This window comes from Orycteropus afer, unplaced genomic scaffold (genome assembly GCF_000298275.1).
Source record: "Orycteropus afer afer isolate SDZICR_OR568_19922 unplaced genomic scaffold, OryAfe1.0 scaffold00024, whole genome shotgun sequence".
NCBI classification, from domain to species: Eukaryota; Metazoa; Chordata; class Mammalia; order Tubulidentata; family Orycteropodidae; genus Orycteropus; species Orycteropus afer.
The window spans coordinates 12,508,679-12,525,354 of record NW_006921611.1 but is presented as its reverse complement, the minus strand read 5'-3'; the positions used below and the strand labels follow the sequence as shown (position 1 = coordinate 12,525,354).

The window sequence follows — 16,676 nt, the reverse complement described above, 5'->3', positions numbered from 1 at the left end:
GGAGAGGTTAGCTTATCTGTCTAAGGGTGTCAGATAGGTTCCCAGAATCAGGGCCAAGGCAGCTTTGTTTGCTGAGCCTTGGACAAATGGCTGCATGGCCACGAGCAGAAAAGTCTTCCTGTGTGAAGTGAGGTTGAGCCTACCTATCCTGCCACACTGACAGACTGATGCAAATGAGAGGGGCTGCAGAACATTCCAGGGGCCTAAGGCTGGCACATTCCCATTCCACTGTAGGGAACTGCTAGTAGGTGGGGTCCCCATTGTAGCTGCAAGACCCCCTCCCTCCAGGCAGGAGCCTGACTGCCCTACCCTTCTCTCTGCCTCCCTCCCCCCCATATGGAGAGCATGTCTGCATCCCACCCCCATCATTTGCTCTGTCCTTGCCCCCAGCCCAGTGATCGTGGAGATCCCACACTTCGCCTCCCATGGTCGTGGGGACCGAGAGCTTGTGGTTCTGAGAAGTGAGAATGGTTCCGTATGGAAGGAGCATAAGAGCCGCTATGGAGAAAGCTACCTGGATCAGATCCTCAACGGGATGGACGAAGGTGATGAGCCCCACAGATTCCAGGGCAGTGTGCTCCTTCCTCCTTCTGGAAGATGGGATTTGAGGTTGTACTTTTGGGGTGGGCTGTTGGGGTGCCTGGAGTTTGGGGGACCCTGAAAGGCTAGAAATGGCCCCATTTGGCCAAGCTATAGATGCCTAGGACATCTGAGAGGTGCTCAGATGTCTACAGCCCTAACACCTTCTACTGACCTGGACTCAAGGGTGTCTCTCTCCAGGCCATCAGCCTCCTTCCCCACTGCTGGCTGCTGGGGAGGGCAGATACATCAAGTCAAGGATGAAGAGGCTCTGGGGACATGAAGTGGGGTTGAGCCTGTACTCAGAGTGTCTGTGGGGGGCCCTCCCTGTGTGATTGCAGAGCTGGGCAGCCTGGAGGAGCTGGAGAAGAAGAGAGTCTGCCGCATCATCACCACCGACTTCCCCTTGTACTTCGTGATCATGTCCCGACTCTGCCAGGACTACGACACCATCGGCCCTGAAGGAGGCTCTCTGAAGAGCAAGCTGGTCCCCCTGGTGCAGGCCACATTCCCAGAAAATGCTGTCACCAAGAGAGTGAAGCTAGCTCTACAGGTGACACACCCTCCCAGGCCAGCTGGGACACCCCCCACTTGCAGTGCATGGTGGGTGGAAGAACTTCTGGCCCTTAGGAAGACTGCCCCTTGTTCCCATCACGTCCTCACACTGCTATCTTAATATTCCAATGAGAGAGCTGGTCTTCAGGGTCAAAAGAATGTTGGTTGGGGTGGAGATGAGTCAGGATATTCTCTGTTAAGTTGCAAAAGGCCCCAGATAACACATTACACCCCACACCAGCTGTGCTCAAACTGGAAAACTAAACCCACTGCCATCGAGTCAATTCCGATTCATAGCAACCCTATAGGGCAGAGTATAACTGCCTCATAGGGTTTCCAAAGCTATAAATCTTTACAGAAACAGACCACCTCTCCCATGGAGTGTCTGGTGAGTTTGAACCACTGACCTTTTGGTTAGCAGCCAAGTGCTTTAACCACTAACCCACCAGTGTTCCAGCCATGCTCAATATCAGGGAATTCCAGATCCCTTCCTGGAGCCAATTGTAAGGCATAGCAGAGATAGTAAGGTCCTGGGAATGGGAAGCAGCAGAGACCAGAGAGGAGAGCTAGACAGTGATATCAGACCTGGGGCAGGCCCTAAGGAGAGAACTTAGACCAATGACAAGAAATAGATAGACAGAATGAAAAATTAGATCAATGACAAGAACAATAGTAGTGGAGATCCCAAGAGAAACCTTTGCCCTGTGAGTAGATAGGCCGTACTCTCCCCTTGGGGACAATGGTGCCTGCCTCCTCTCCAACAAGCTCCTCTCTTGTCCTGGAGTTGAACATCCTACCTTTGACATTCCTCAGGCCCAGCCGGTACCCGACGAACTAGTCACCAAACTCCTGGGCAACCAGGCCACCTTCAGCCCCATTGTCACTGTAGAGCCTCGGCGCCGGAAGTTCCACCGCCCCATAGGGCTTCGGATCCCACTCCCTCCTTCGTGGACAGACAACCCACGGGACAGTGGGGAGGGGGACACCACCAGCCTGCGCCTGCTCTGCAGTGTTATTGGTGAGCATGCCCTCTTGCCTCTGTCCTGTCTTCTCTGCAGAAGAGCTCCTTCCAGCAGACACTGGGGTGGGGGAGGCAGGAGGAGGAGAAGCTGGCCATCTTCTCACTCTTTGTTGGTTTTCTCTGGGGTGATGTGCTCTTGGAAGAGATGGAGGCATGAGCCATCTGAATAAAAGACCACACCCTCTGTGTAAGAGCTCCCTGATCCTGAGGAGAAGTTGTTGCAGATTGCTAGCAAAAGAAGGGGAGAGCGAGAGAATAAAGGTGTGCTCAGAGCTATAGACCAAGTGGGCCTCAGCCAGACATGCCCATCTCTGCTTTTGCACATTCAGTCCTTAGCATTTCAGTCCTGCACATTCTGAAGAGGTTCCCTCAGCTTCATTTCTGTTCCTGTTGCAGGAGGAACAGATCAAGCCCAGTGGGAAGATATAACAGGCACAACCAAGCTGGTGTATGCCAACGAGTATGCCAACTTCACCACCAACGTCTCTGCCAGGTGAGATACTATCTCCGCCCAGCCCAGTGGTGCTGAGATTTTGGGGGTTGGTGCTGCCCCTGCAGTGCAGCCATTCTTGTGCCCCAACCTGCTCTCTGCAAGATTCCTCTGCTGCCCCTTTCCTCTTAGAGGAAGCCTTCCTGAGCCACCATGAGTGTTAGACTCACAGACAGATAGCTCCCTTCTGGGTAGAAATTAAGCTCTCCATCAGGTATTTGGAATATGCTTTATAACTAAACCTGCTGCCTTCAGTCGATTCTGACTCATGGCAACCCCGTGTCAGATTAGAATTGTACTCCACAGAGTTTTCAATGACTGATTTTTCAGAAGTAGATCTTCAGACCTTTCTTCCAAGGTGCCTTTGAGTGGACGTAAACCTCCAACCTTACAGTTGGCAGCCTAGTATATTAACCTTTTGCACCAGCCAGAGATTCCGCTTTATCATAAACCGTCCATTTTTAGGTTTTGGCTGTCAGACTGTCCTCGGACTGCTGAGGCTGTGAATTTTGCCACTCTGCTGTACAAGGAGCTTACTGCGGTGCCCTATATGGCCAAGTTTGTCATCTTTGCCAAGATGAATGACCCCCGAGAAGGGCGGCTGCGCTGCTACTGCATGACAGACGATAAAGTGGACAAGACACTGGAGCAGCATGAGAACTTCGTCGAGGTGGCCCGAAGCAGGGACATTGAGGTACTGCTCCCAGCTGCCTTTGTTCCTGAAACTCACAGGCCCTCCTGACTTCTCAAATTGAGACAAAACCTCCAGAGCTAGGAGAGCAGCACTCCCAGTGAATGTTGTAACCCAGTGTCATCAGAAAACCCTACCTCTGTAGAGGAGAGGGTTTGTGTCTTTGATTCCCTTCTTTGATTCCCATCTTGAAGAACCTTTGACCAAAGTGTGCAAAGTTATGTATCTGAGGGGAAGTAGCAGAGCCTATGATTTGTAATAATAAAGAGCTGACATTTACTGAATTCTTAGATACCAGGCAGGAGCTCTAGTGGTGCAGCAGTTAAAGCATTTGTCTGCTAACCAAAAGGTCAGCAGTTTGAACCCACTAGCTGCTCTGCAGGAGAAAGATGAGGCAGTCTGCTTCCATAAAGACTTACCAAAAAAATAATAATAGTAATAAAAATACAGCCTTAGGAAACCCTAAGGGGCAGTTCTGCTCTGTACTATAGAGTCACTAGGAGTTGGAATCAACTTTATGGCAGTGGGTTTGGCTTGGGGTAGGTACCAGGTTCTCATAAAAATGCTTAACTAGATAAGCAAATTAAATTCTCATAACTGTGTACTTTTATTATCCCCAATTTACAGATGAGGAAACTGAAGTTGAGAGGTGAAGTCACTTGCTCAAGGTCACCCAACTAGTAAATGGTAGAGAAAGGATTTATCCAAGAAAACTGAGACCAGGGTCTACACTTGTAACTACTGTGCTAGGGTTTTGATAGTACCCAGATGGGAAAGTAGGGAAAAGGGCTAGATTATAATGTGAGTAAAGAAATGGGGACTAGATTTTAACCTATCACTGGTTCCAGGATACTGTGGCATATTAAAATATGCAATATACGAGGACCTTTCCAGAGTGTACGAGCTCTGGTAGCGTAGTGCCTAAGGCACTTGACTGCTAACAAGGAGGTTGGCAGTTCAAACCCACCAGCCACTCCTTGGAAGGAAGGTTGGGCAATCTACTTTTGTAGTGATATCACCTTGGAAACCCAAGGAAGGGTCGCTGTGAGTCAGGTCTGACTTGATGGCACATAACAACAACAACAACAATTTCCAGAGTGTGGCCTCAGCCTGGGCTGAGCCTTCTAGGGGAAGAAAGAACATTGGGCTGGAATGCTGAGCCCTGGTTTTAATCCTCTTTTGGGCATTAACTAGGCAAGGCTTCAATTTCCTAAACTATCAAATTATTTCAGGAGCCCTGGAGTTGTTAAGTGCTTGGCTGCTAACAAAAGGTTTTGGTTTCTGGTCAAATGAGTTAATGATAACTTCTCAGTTGAAAGCATACATACACATCTGGGATTATTAGTATCAGTGAGATTAAAGTATAATGTGGTCCTTCTTGTACTTCTCATAAATGACAAAATTTTGGATGAACATTAATACAGATCCAGGTTTTCAGAAGCTGAGTTCTGACATGCTAGTGTACTCTGATAATAGTCCTGGTAAAATTCACAGTGATACATGAAGATCTTGCTTATTATAAAACTCCCTGAAGTTAGGAAGCATGCCTCATTCATCATAATCTAGGAAATAAAAGCATTTTCCAAAACAAATAGGAGAATTTCTCAGAGCATGCCATCTGTGCCTTAGCTGTAGAAAGGGTGTATCTTGGGAAGGGAAGGGTCAAAGATTAACAGTAGACTACTTGGGTATTGCTACCTGACAGGTTGTATTTGCTTTTCCCTTCCTATAGGTTTTGGAAGGAATGCCCCTATTTGCAGAACTCTCTGGGAACCTGGTACCAGTCAAAAAAGCTGCCCAGCAGCGGAGCTTCCACTTCCAGTCATTTCGGGAGAACCGTTTGGCGATACCTGTAAAGGTGCCAGCATCCCTTGCTGACCTCCTGCCTGGGTCTAGAAAGTTTGGGAGACTGAAATCTCTACACCTTGCAGACTGGTGGCCTATAAAACAACTTCTGAATCTTTCTTTTGTGTAATTGAATTTAGGTGCGAGACAGCAGTCGAGAACCAGGAGGGTCCTTGTCATTTCTGCGCAAGGCAATGAAATATGAGGACACCCAGCACATTCTCTGCCACTTGAACATCACCATGCCACCCTGCACCAAGGTGAGCTGGCTGGTCCACCTGATCAGGCCCCCTCAGCCAGAAATGGGATCCCCTAAGTACATCTCAAAACAGAACCCACTTTTAAAGGGCCTTGTCCTACTGAAAAGCTACATTTGAATTTCTGAAGGTACAGAATGGTTCTTCTCTTTCCTCTGGGCATTTGTCTGTAGCTTAGTAGGGAAAATGTGTTGGGCCCTTTCTGAAAAGCTAAGTCAAGCTTTGGTCATATGACCCAAAGAGCCAACAGTCAGTGTTAGAGGAAGATACACATATTTGCATTGTGGGCCCTGAGCGCTCTAGGATGGTGTCCTGGATTGAATCGTGTCCCCCAAAATATGTGTCAGCTTAGCTGGCCCATGATTATCACTGGTTTGTCAATTATGCAATGATGTAACTTGGCAGTTATGTAATGATGTAATCATCCCCCATGATGTGAATGGATACGATCAGCCAATCATTAGGGTAGGATGCAACACTCTTAGTCAGGTCACAGCCCTGTTTCAGTATAAGGGGAATTTCCCTGGGGTGTGGCCTGCATCACCTTTTATTTTATAAGAAATAAAAAGAGAGAGAAGGGAGCAGAGAAGGGTAACCTCCTACCACCAAGAAAAGAGCCAGGAGCAAAGCACATCATTTGGACCTGGGGTCCCTGTGCTGAGAAACTTCTAGACACAGGGGAAGATTTATGACAAGGATATTACCCCAGAGCCGACAGAGAGAGAAAGCCTTCTCCTGTAGCTGACACCCTGAATTCAGATTTCTAGCCCCCTAAACTAAAATAAGAATAAATTTCTGTTTGTTAAAGCCACCCACCTGTGGTATTTCTGTTATAGCAGCACTAGATAATGAAGACCAATGGTAAGGTTAGAAGAAACCTTAAAAGCATCTTCTTTAACTTCTTTCTCTAAGGCCTCTGAGGCTTAGAAACAGGTCCTGAATTGCTGAAGGTTATCTGGCCATTCGGTAGCTTTTATTAGGCCTCTTTTCCATTTACTTTCTCATCTCCCCCAGGGTGCTAGGCCCTCAAAAGAAGAGAACCCTGGTGTCCTCAGTCCTACAAATAACCAGTTTTTTGAGCTCAGCAAAAGACTCTTGACCAAGTATGTTCATTTAGAAGGCATTTGACTGCTAACCAGAAGGTTGGTGGTTCAAACCCACCAGCCACCCTGCAGAAGGAAGATGGGACAATCTACTTCTGTAAAGATTTATAGTCTTGGAAACTCAATGGGGGTTGCTGTGAGTTGGAATTGACTTGATGGCAGGGGGTTTTGTAAAACTATGAGTCACCACCTATATGAGGAACTTTGGATGATCATAATGTCTCCATGTCTTTTTATTGATGATGTTTGGTTGCTGTTGTTTTTTCTAATTATTAGCTTTCCATTGCTAAACTAGAAAAGAAGCAAGATTACATTCACGCATTCATGACTCAAATTCTGTTTTCTTTCTGAGGGCCATGGTGAACCAACTTCTGTTTCAAAAGAGGATCCCCTGCAGCTTTGGGAAAGCATCTGGGTGCTTTTCCACAGTGCCAGGGGTTAACCCAGTCTACTGCCTGGGGCTGATATCAGAATTGAGTCTTTTGAGCAGAAAGTAATCCATACTTGCTTTTAATAAAAGTTCCAACTCCAATTCCACCACTTATTAGCTGGGTGACCTTGAACAATTTACTGAACTCAGTGCCTCAGTTTTCTCATTGATGAGATGAAAATAATAATAATACCTACCTCATAGGTACTAAACAGGGCTTCACAATGATAACTGCTACAAAAGTTTGCCATTATTATTGTAATTATTAATAAAATAACGTGAACTTTATCAACGTTCGTTTACTCCCATCTCTTTCCACACTTCTTTCTGTTATGCATCCAAAGAAATAGAGCTACTGTTTATCAAAACCAAGGTCATTGTTCTCTACCCTCATAGTTCAAATCCCCTTCTTCAAGACCAGTGGAATAGCCCAGAACCCAAATCACCCTTTCTTTTTCTTTCTTCTGTAGGGGAGTGGAGCTGATGATAGGAGAAGGACTTTGACACCCCTGGCCCTGAGATACAGCATTCTCAGTGAATCAACACTGGGTAATTATATATGCTTACTTTCTTTCCAAGAAAGCTGTGAATGACATCACTTCCTCTCCCACTGGCAAAGGCTCTAGGTCCCTGGGTAGTGAAAATGATTTGAGCTTGTCTACTGGTAGCATAGTGCCTAAGGCATTTGACTGCTAACCAGAAGGCTGGCTGGTGGTTCAAATCCACCAGCAACTCCTCAGAAGGAAGGTTGGACAATCTACTTCCATAGTGATACCACCTTGGAAACTCAAGGAGGGGTCACTATGAGTCAGATAAGACTCTATAGCAATGGGCTTGGTTTGGTGCTAACCTAAAGGCTGGTGGTTTGAACCCATCCAGCAGCATAACAAAAGAAAGGCCTAATGGTCTGGTTCCATAAAAATTACAGCCATCAAGATGCTCTGTAACACAGGGGGTTAACATCATGAATCAGAATCGACTCAATGGCGATAGGTTTAGCAAGAGCTCTGTCATTGATGTGGATTTACTGAGCCCACTATGGTTACAGCATGTAGAGCCTTTGACTAGAGTCCCACCTAGCTATTACAGGTTTAGCAATCAATCCAGGGTACACTGAGGCCCATCACATAATCTAGGCACCCACCAGTTGTCAGTTCTTGATGCCTATCAAGGTTGTGTCCTGCCAAGCCTACTAAATGAAATCCCCTGCTTCTCGCCAGGTTTCCTCAGTGGGACAGACCAAGCAGACATGAAAATGGCTATTATATCAGAGCACCTTGGCCTCAGCTGGGCAGGTGAGTCCAGGAATTTAAGACATTAAAGCACTTTGTCTGTTTCATGTACCCCCATACCTCCTGCTGCTTAATGAGCCATCATTAGTGAAAGCATTTCTGACCCTCTCTTCAGCCCTCTGTAGTGGATCTTGATTTGTGATGGTGTTGGATGTGTCTGTTCCTCAAGCAGGCCCTGGGTACCAATGGAAAGGGGGTGCTCCCTCCCTCCTCTATTTCCATTTGAATTCCCCTTAAAGGAAAGCATCGATTTTTTATATTCTAAGAGATTTTAAAGTTTGTCTAGTCCATCTCATTTTGCAGATGGGAAAACTGAGTTCCACCTTACTGTTGGGTAGCTAGTTAGTGACAGAGCCCAGAGAAACAGACACAAAAACCAAAACTGCATCTCCTGAGTGCCGGTCCACTGCTTCCTCTACTCTGTACATTGCCTTTCCACAAAGTCTGGCTTTATGGAGGGGAAGGAGGGTAGAGAAGAGAAAGTCAAAGTTTTTCATTAAAATCTCTGGCTGAAGCTGACATCTACCAGAAGTCCCATCAACAATGGGGGTGGATCTTATTTAAAAGGAGGTAGACAGGCAAAATGTAATTAAAGATCAAAATACTCACAATGATTTTTTATTCAACCACTGATCCTATAACTTAATTCTCCCCATTTTTTGTGTTAACGTTTTATATGAATGGATGTCCTCCACTTAGTCACCCTGCAGAGCATTTTAAACACGTTCAGAAACCTTAGTAAGAACTTGCTGAAAGGCAGTGTAACGCAAAGTCAAAAGTTCAGGACAGTTCATTCTTTAAACCACTATCTATTGCCACTTCTTAGGAGTCCCTGGGTGGTCCAAATGATTAACTCACTCAGCTGCTAACCAAAAGGTTGGTGCCTTGGGTGGACCAAGGCACCTTGAAAGAAAAACTATTGAAAATCATGGAAAAGCCTATGGAGCAGAGTACCACTCTGGCATATATGGGGTCACCATGAGACGGGATCAACTCAATGGCAACTGGTTATTGCCACTTCTTCATGTGTGTGTGTGTGTGTGTGTGTGAGTGTGTGTATAGTGAGTGTGTCATACATGCCCATTCTGATTCTCACTGTTGCTTTCCCTCTAATCTTCCTCATCCTTGAAATTAGACTCTGATGCTGTTTTCCCTTCTAAAGCACTTGTGGGATATAACAATAAAAATAATGGGAGGTGGGAAGAGCTAACTTCCATGTTATTGCCTTGCATTCAGATGGCAATTTGTATTTTCATTTTAAATGTAAATAATGCCTTTCCCTGAAGAAACGTAAATACCGAGATACAGAGTTACCTAAATGCATTCCCGTTATAATTGATTCTTGAGGGAAAGGAAGTGGCATCCTGCATAAACAGAAGTATAAACAGGATGAACAGCACTAAAGTGGAGATCAGCAGGCTGTTTCACTCCTGGCTCTCGTACTAACTTGTTCTGTGACCTTGGGTAATTTGCTAACCTGGCTGAAGCTGAGTCCATCATCTCATACTTGATGTACTAGAGGGAATGGGAATGCATTCATTCATTCTTTCAACAGCAATTTATTGAGTTGCCCCCACCCCATTTTCTGTGGGTGCAAAGATTTGATTGCATTTCACCTAGTATTTCTTGGTAAGAAGAAATACCAAATCCAAAGAACTGTTCTTGAATTGCATGTACTCACATCCCAACACCCCCATTCCACTGCTGCTGTCTTGTGAGCTTGAGCAGAGCTGGGTAGAATGTATGGCCTTAGCTCACGTCTTGGTCCTTTGCTTGCAGAGTTGGCCCGGGAGTTGCAGTTCAGTGTGGAAGACATCAACAGGATCCGTGTAGAAAATCCCAACTCCTTATTGGAACAAAGTGCAGCTTTGCTGAACCTCTGGGTCATCCGTGAAGGAAAAAATGCAAAGAGTCAGTACCTTTAAGTTGAGAAAGCCTTCTCATTCCAAAGCATGTGCCTGGACCTACTCCTTACTGATGGAGTTGTTGTTGGTGGTGGTGGTGTTATGTGCCGTCGTGTCAGACCCGACTCATAGCGACCCCTCCTTGGGTTGCCAAGGCAGTATCACTACGGAAGTAGATTGCCCAACCTTCTTTCCAAGGAGTGGCTAGTGGATTTGAACCACCAGCCTTCTGGTTAGCAGTCAAGTGCCACTTTCTTCTAATTCCATTTGTCATGTTGGCCTTTTGGGAATCAATCAATATGTCTCTCTTTTCTTTCTCTCTCACACACACAGTCTTAGTTTCTCAGTGCTGCTATAACAGAAATATCACTAATGTATGGCTTTAAAGAACAGAAATTTCTCACAATTCTGGAGGCTAGAAGTCTAAATTTAGAGTGGCTCTAGGGTAAAGTCCTTCTTTGTCTATTTCAGCTTCAGGTAGCCGGTAATCCTTGGTTCTTTGGTGATCTTCACATAGTATCTCTCCTACCCCATTTGTGCTTGTATATCTCTGTGTCTATGCTGCTCCTTATATCATTCAGAAGTAATAAGGTTTAGGACACACACTATACTGACATGTCCTCATTAGCATAACAAAGAAAATTCTATTCCCAAATGGGATTGTATCCACAGGGTTAGGATTCTTACACTTATTTTTAGAGGGCACAGTTCAATCCATAACACACACACACACACTGTACACATACACACCTCAGGGTCACTAGGTCTTCTTGCCACTCTTACCAAGTTTCCCTAGAATCTTGGCCTTGGTCTTTCCTCTCATCCTTGGAATAAGATAAAAATTGCACTGGGACCCCTAGGTTCCAGCATATATGCAGGGTGTGTGACTCTCATCTTTGAAGTCTTCCTGCCAAAGTTCTCAAACACATGGGTACTGTCCTCTCAGGATAGAGTTGGAATGAGGCTAGGCTATCTGAAGAAGTTCTCATTCTAGGGGCATCTTTTTCTCCAATCCGGAGGAAAGATTTGTCTCTCACTGTCTTCTCAGTTCTTTGCCAACCAAACTCACATACCCAAGAAACACAAAAGGAAATTGAGTGTGTACATTTGCATCCCAAATCACCTTGCAAGGACCAAGCATTTCAAAAGGACAGACAGAATCCAGTCATTCACACCTTTATTTTCTTATAGTACTCCTCTTAGATTACGAAAACAAGCTTTTCATGCTTTAAAATTGGCTACTCCTAAAGGAGCTCTAGTAGCGTAGTGCCTAAGGCACTTGACTGCTAACCAGAAGGCTGGCGGTTTCAAATCCACCAGCCACTCCTCAGAAGGAAGGTTGGGCAATCTACTTCCGTAGTGATACTGCTTCAGAAACCCAAGGAGGGGTCACTATGAGTTGGGTCCAGCTATGAGTTGGATCTAACTCGATGGCACACAACAACAACAACAGCCTTTGGAAAGATCTGTTAAACTGTTAACAAACAAACAAAAATTCTCCAAAGAGGCAGTTTGTTTTGATTCTCACCAAAGAGGGATGCCTCCATCTTCTGAAAACATAAATCATCTCCCTTCTCACATCTTCCCCTTCTGGCCTAATTTCCAGAGCCCATGCAACATTCCCTTGCTGCCCCAGAATAATGACAGTTCACTCCTTAAGTACCTGCTCTTGTCTGCTCCCTGACAGTGGAGAATCTCTACACAGCCCTGAGGAACATTGACCGGAGTGAGATCGTGAATATGTTGGAGGGCTCTGGCAGACAAAGCCGTAATCTGAAACCAGAGCGCAGGCACACCGACCGGGACTATTCATTGTCACCCTCTCAGATGAATGGTGAGTGTCTTCTGGAATGAGGTGGGGGCATAGATGGGCCCTCCCTTCCAGGAACTAGCACTTGAAGTCCCCTGTACACAAGATTTTATCCCTTGATGTCATCTAGCGCATTGTTGGGGGGTTTGTCAGCATCTAATGCCCAGGTGAGCAGAGGTGACTGAGGGAGGCAGGTTGTGTGCACTCCTATGAAGGCTAGTGTCCTTGGCAGTGCTTCCTAGCTCTGTGACCATGTGGAGAGAGCTGCCTGATGATCAGTGACCAGGCTGGGGTCCCAGTAGAGCCTGATGTAGCAGGGAACAGTTTGACCCAAGAAAGCGACAGACTAGACTCTTGTCCCTACGTATCTACGAACTCTCTATATAGCTCCGAACAAGATGTAGGTCCTCTTGAGGCTTCATTGTCCTCGCCTGAAAGATAAGGAATTGTGACTATGAAATATTTCAGCTGTAAACACCCAATGACTGAGAAGGAAAGGGCTTGGAGATTCTTGCCCAAGGCCTGATGTAGATTAGCTGGATGGTGTTTAAAGTCTTTTGTGGCCACATCTGAGCTAAGAGATTTACTTTTCTTTGAATCCAGTCTCTCTCCTTTTCTCTCTTTCCATTTTTCTCTTTCCATCTTTTACCTCTCACTCTTTTTGATGTGGTTCAACATGGCATGGAGCCTCCAGTGTGACCTGACCCAAGGAGAGGAGGCCTAAGGGGACTTTGATCTTTGTCCCTCGTGCCCCACTGTTGCTACCTCTTATTGAAGGCAGCTCTCCTTGAAGCAGCAGTGGAAACAGCCAGTTGCATGAAGAACCTGGGGCTTGGGTTTTCCCCACTCCCTCTTCACTTGCTCCCTCTCCTGGTCCTTGCTCTTTAATCAGTGGGTACAGACACAGAGCAGAGGTCTCATTTCAACATCAGTTCACTGTGGTGGGAAAAACATGGGTCTAGGAGTGAAGAGGTATGGGTTCTAGTCCCTTCTTTCCAGCCAACTCCCTATGTGGCTGAGTTGTCTCTCCTCTAAAATTAGGAGATTGGGTTCAATCTCCAAGATTCCTTACAGAACTTGAGAAGAAATTCTGGAAAACATTTTACTGCCTAATATGTTACCCTGGACATTGTGGACATTGTGATGTTTATGCTCCCCAAGATCCCAGTTTTAATGGGCTTCCTAGGCCATGCACATATGCACTGTTCTCTGGTACACCTGACCACCAGCATGACAGAAGAAATGACAGCGAATGAGTTCTAGGTGGGGCTGGGCACTGGGCCTCCTTCTTCTGTGAGGCTTCCAGCCAAGTGCAGTCTGTGCATGCTGAGCCCCTGACATTTCTCTCTCTCCTGTGTCCTGTGTCTCCTGAAACATGCTATCTAGAACCATCAAATGCAGGACTCATTGTATGTCAGTCAGTTCTTGTCTTTTCACTCTTCTGCCTCTGACCTCATCTTGATCTTGACCTCTAGTTTGCTCATTCTCTTGCACTGCCTGTCTCCACTGTCTCCACCTTGGCCAGGTGTTAAGAGCTGTCAGTCTCCAACAGATGCATGCCATGAAAGACTCCTAACACTTCCCTCCCTGCCCCGTCTCATGGCTATGTCTGTGGGCATCCATGTATGTGCGTGCGTGTGCACAGGGATCTGTTGTTGTGCCTCCTTGTCCTGGTTGTATATTGTGCACTGCTCACTCTTCAGAACCACCATAGAGACTCTGAGACAGTGGTCCACACTCAAGGACCCTTCCCTCAGGGCAGCTAGCTTAAGCATTTCAGGGACTACTTAATAGGCCACCTTTCTTTTATAGAGGAGAAAAGGAAAGGTGTTGAGGAATGGTGCAAACTTTGGGAAACCCACATAATAAGACACTCCGCTTCCCTATGTGATAATTGATCCCTTAGTTGGGTTTTGTTTTATTTTTTAATTGTGGTAAAAGAAATATATAACAATGTTTGCCACTTCAACCATTTTGGTTGGGTTTTTTAATGACTCCAATGCTCAGTAAAGTCAAATCAGCAAGTTTTTACTGAGCCTCAATTGTGTACCTACAGGACAACATGCCATTAGAATTGTATGAGTATAAACAAGGCAGTTATGGACCTAGACATTTATGAAAATCTCTCATTGGGCATAGGACTCATAGCTCCCATTAGACCTAGAGACTGTAGTGCTTCAACAGTGTCATAAACACCTCTATGGGACTGTGTCCCTATATGCATCAGGATGAGATGATGCATATATATATATATATATATATATATATATATATATGTTTCAGTTGATCAGTTCATTTGGCAAATTATTTTAACTCCCAGCTACATGCCAGGCACTGTTGTAGGCAGGGGAGATCATTCAGTTCTCACACAGCTGAAAAACTCTGCCTTCTTAGATGTTCTATTAGAAGAGCCAGACAATAGCATGATATGTAGGTAAATTATATCCTATGCTAGCAGGTGGTAAGAAATGTGCAGAAAAAGAAATCCAGGCAAGGGGGTTCAGGGGTGTTGAGATTGTGGGGATTGAATAGTTTGTGGTAGGAGTGGTAGTATTTGAGCAAAGACTTGAAGGAGATGAGAGAGTGAGCCATGTCAATATCTAGGGAAAGAGTACAGCCAGTATAATAGCCTCGAGGCTGGGATATGCCTGGCATGTTCACAGAAGAAAGGGGCTGCCGCAGAGTGTGGAAGGCAGAAAGAGCAGGAGAGGAGGTCAGAGAGAAAAAGTAGGAGGCAGCTCCTATAGATTATCACTGGTTTTGCTGAGAGTGAGCTGGAAAGCCATTGGAAGATTTTGAGCAAAACAGTGACGTTATGTAGCTTATGTTTTCAAAAGATTCCTCTCCCTGTTTTGTTGATTTGATGCAAATGGAACACTTCTGTAAGTCCTGGCTTCTCTGTGCAACCTCTTCAGCTCTTTCTGAGCCTCCTTTTCAGTTCAGGTATCCTGACAGACACAGACTGTACCTCACTGTGCACCCTACTCACAGCCCAGAGCAAACACTCATAACTAGATGCTCACCTTAGTCCAGTCTGCCTTGTTGGGGACCAGAATTGGTTTCTGTGTATTTTCATGCTGTCTTCCCTATCCCAGGAAGACCATCCCATGTGTGGGTGCCTTTCTGGTCTGGAAAGAAGGAAGCAGGAAGGATCAAATATACAGGGGTGGGAAAACAGCAGCCTCCTGCAATGTGTCTGGCTTTCTCCTGGGCATGGTCACATGATGACGTGTCCTGGTCAGCCTAGCCCTTCTAGACTGATGGTCCCAGTCATCACCTTAGCTCCTTTGTGCTATACCTCATTTCTCTGCTTGTCAGAGCCTTGTTAATGAAGCCACAGGGACTAGGGGCAGTAATTTGTTGCTCTGAGCTTCCTGTGAGTCTGAGAAAAGCAGGTAGTGTCAGGGAACTAGAAACCTTAGGTCTATTTTCCTTCCCTTGTGGATCCTCTTGCCTTATATACCTGGATTGGCCAGAGCAGAGGGGGTTTTAAATCAATAAGCCAGGTTTGCTTCTCCTGCACAGGTGAGAATACCTAGAGGCCCTTGAAATAAACATGAAGGAAAAAATTGCCTATAAAGCAACAAAATTGGCATGTTCCTGAAAATAAAATAGAACAGATTTCTCATATAAAAGAAAAGGTGGACATTGCATACACACATTTATCAGCTTGATTTGATAAATGAATTGAACATGTATTAATGTCCACTTGGAAATAAATAAGGGTGTTTTATTTATATCAACTTTCAATGAACAAAACTAGTGAAGTATGGCTCCTGTCTAAGACTAGAATGTCTGTGCATCCCCTTGTCTAGCTTGCTACTGACATTAAACAAAAAAGGACAGTCATCACCTTGGAATTAGCAGAGAATAAGGGTGATAACCTGAGATGAAGAAAAACCTGGGGAGGGAAGCTTAACAAAGCTGTTAGAGGAGGAACCATTTGACTGTGCTCTTCCCCAAAGCCATATGGGATTTCCCCAAAATGGAACTCCAGGCTAGGCTGAGGGATGGGCTGGTGAGCCAGGTGTGGTAGGGTCTCATGGGACTAATAGATGTTCCTCACAAGGATGTGTTTGGGCCTTAGTGAGTGCCAATTTAATAATAGTCCCTACCAACACCAGGATTATGGTCACTTCAGCCCCAGATTCAGGCTTGTGTGGGTGTGGGTGTGGGGGGGGGGGGGGGGGGTCCTCTGGAAATTTAGAGGGACCATCTATGCATATACTCTAACTATTGTTACCAGGACAGGGGCTTCAGGATAAACATAAGCAAGGAAGTCCCGGGGAGGTTGTGTGTGTGGAAAAGTCACAAAGAATACCCGAGAATGAGCTTCAGGTCTTTTGTGGCCAGCAGTTGCCTTCTCTTAGTCCTCTTCAAGCTTACTGAGGCTCAAAGAAATGATAGACTTTTCATCTGGCCTTATCAGAGGGGCTGATTAAGATGCATCCAGGTCTTCCACTGCTGGCCAAGATGGGGGTAACAGGGACTGGATATACCATCTTACTTGAAATGACCAAAAAATGAACAAAATATATGAAACAACAGTTTCAACACATTGGACATCAGACAAAAAAAAATAGGAATTCATAAGAGCTGAGAAATAAATGAGGTAAGCCCTGTAATTACCCAGTTTACTGCCTTCATGAGTTTCTAGATCATGGCATAGGGAAAGGAAACCCAGATAGACTTCCTGAAT

General features: G+C 45.5%; 1 protein-coding gene across 1 annotated transcript in view; it reads left to right on the top strand.

Annotated features, from left to right (window-relative positions):
- The window catches only part of ANK1 (ankyrin 1), a 348,995-nt gene that overhangs the window by 306,830 nt on the left and 25,489 nt on the right, over window positions 1–16,676 (top strand). The window contains exons 28-38 of the mRNA XM_042783661.1: window positions 391–545; window positions 921–1,132; window positions 1,948–2,152; window positions 2,552–2,648; window positions 3,111–3,339; window positions 5,069–5,194; window positions 5,322–5,441; window positions 7,442–7,520; window positions 8,192–8,266; window positions 10,043–10,174; window positions 11,855–12,001. Coding sequence (XP_042639595.1) covers window positions 391–545; window positions 921–1,132; window positions 1,948–2,152; window positions 2,552–2,648; window positions 3,111–3,339; window positions 5,069–5,194; window positions 5,322–5,441; window positions 7,442–7,520; window positions 8,192–8,266; window positions 10,043–10,174; window positions 11,855–12,001 — 1,577 coding nt within the window. The remainder of the gene's footprint in view (window positions 1–390; window positions 546–920; window positions 1,133–1,947; window positions 2,153–2,551; window positions 2,649–3,110; window positions 3,340–5,068; window positions 5,195–5,321; window positions 5,442–7,441; window positions 7,521–8,191; window positions 8,267–10,042; window positions 10,175–11,854; window positions 12,002–16,676) is intronic.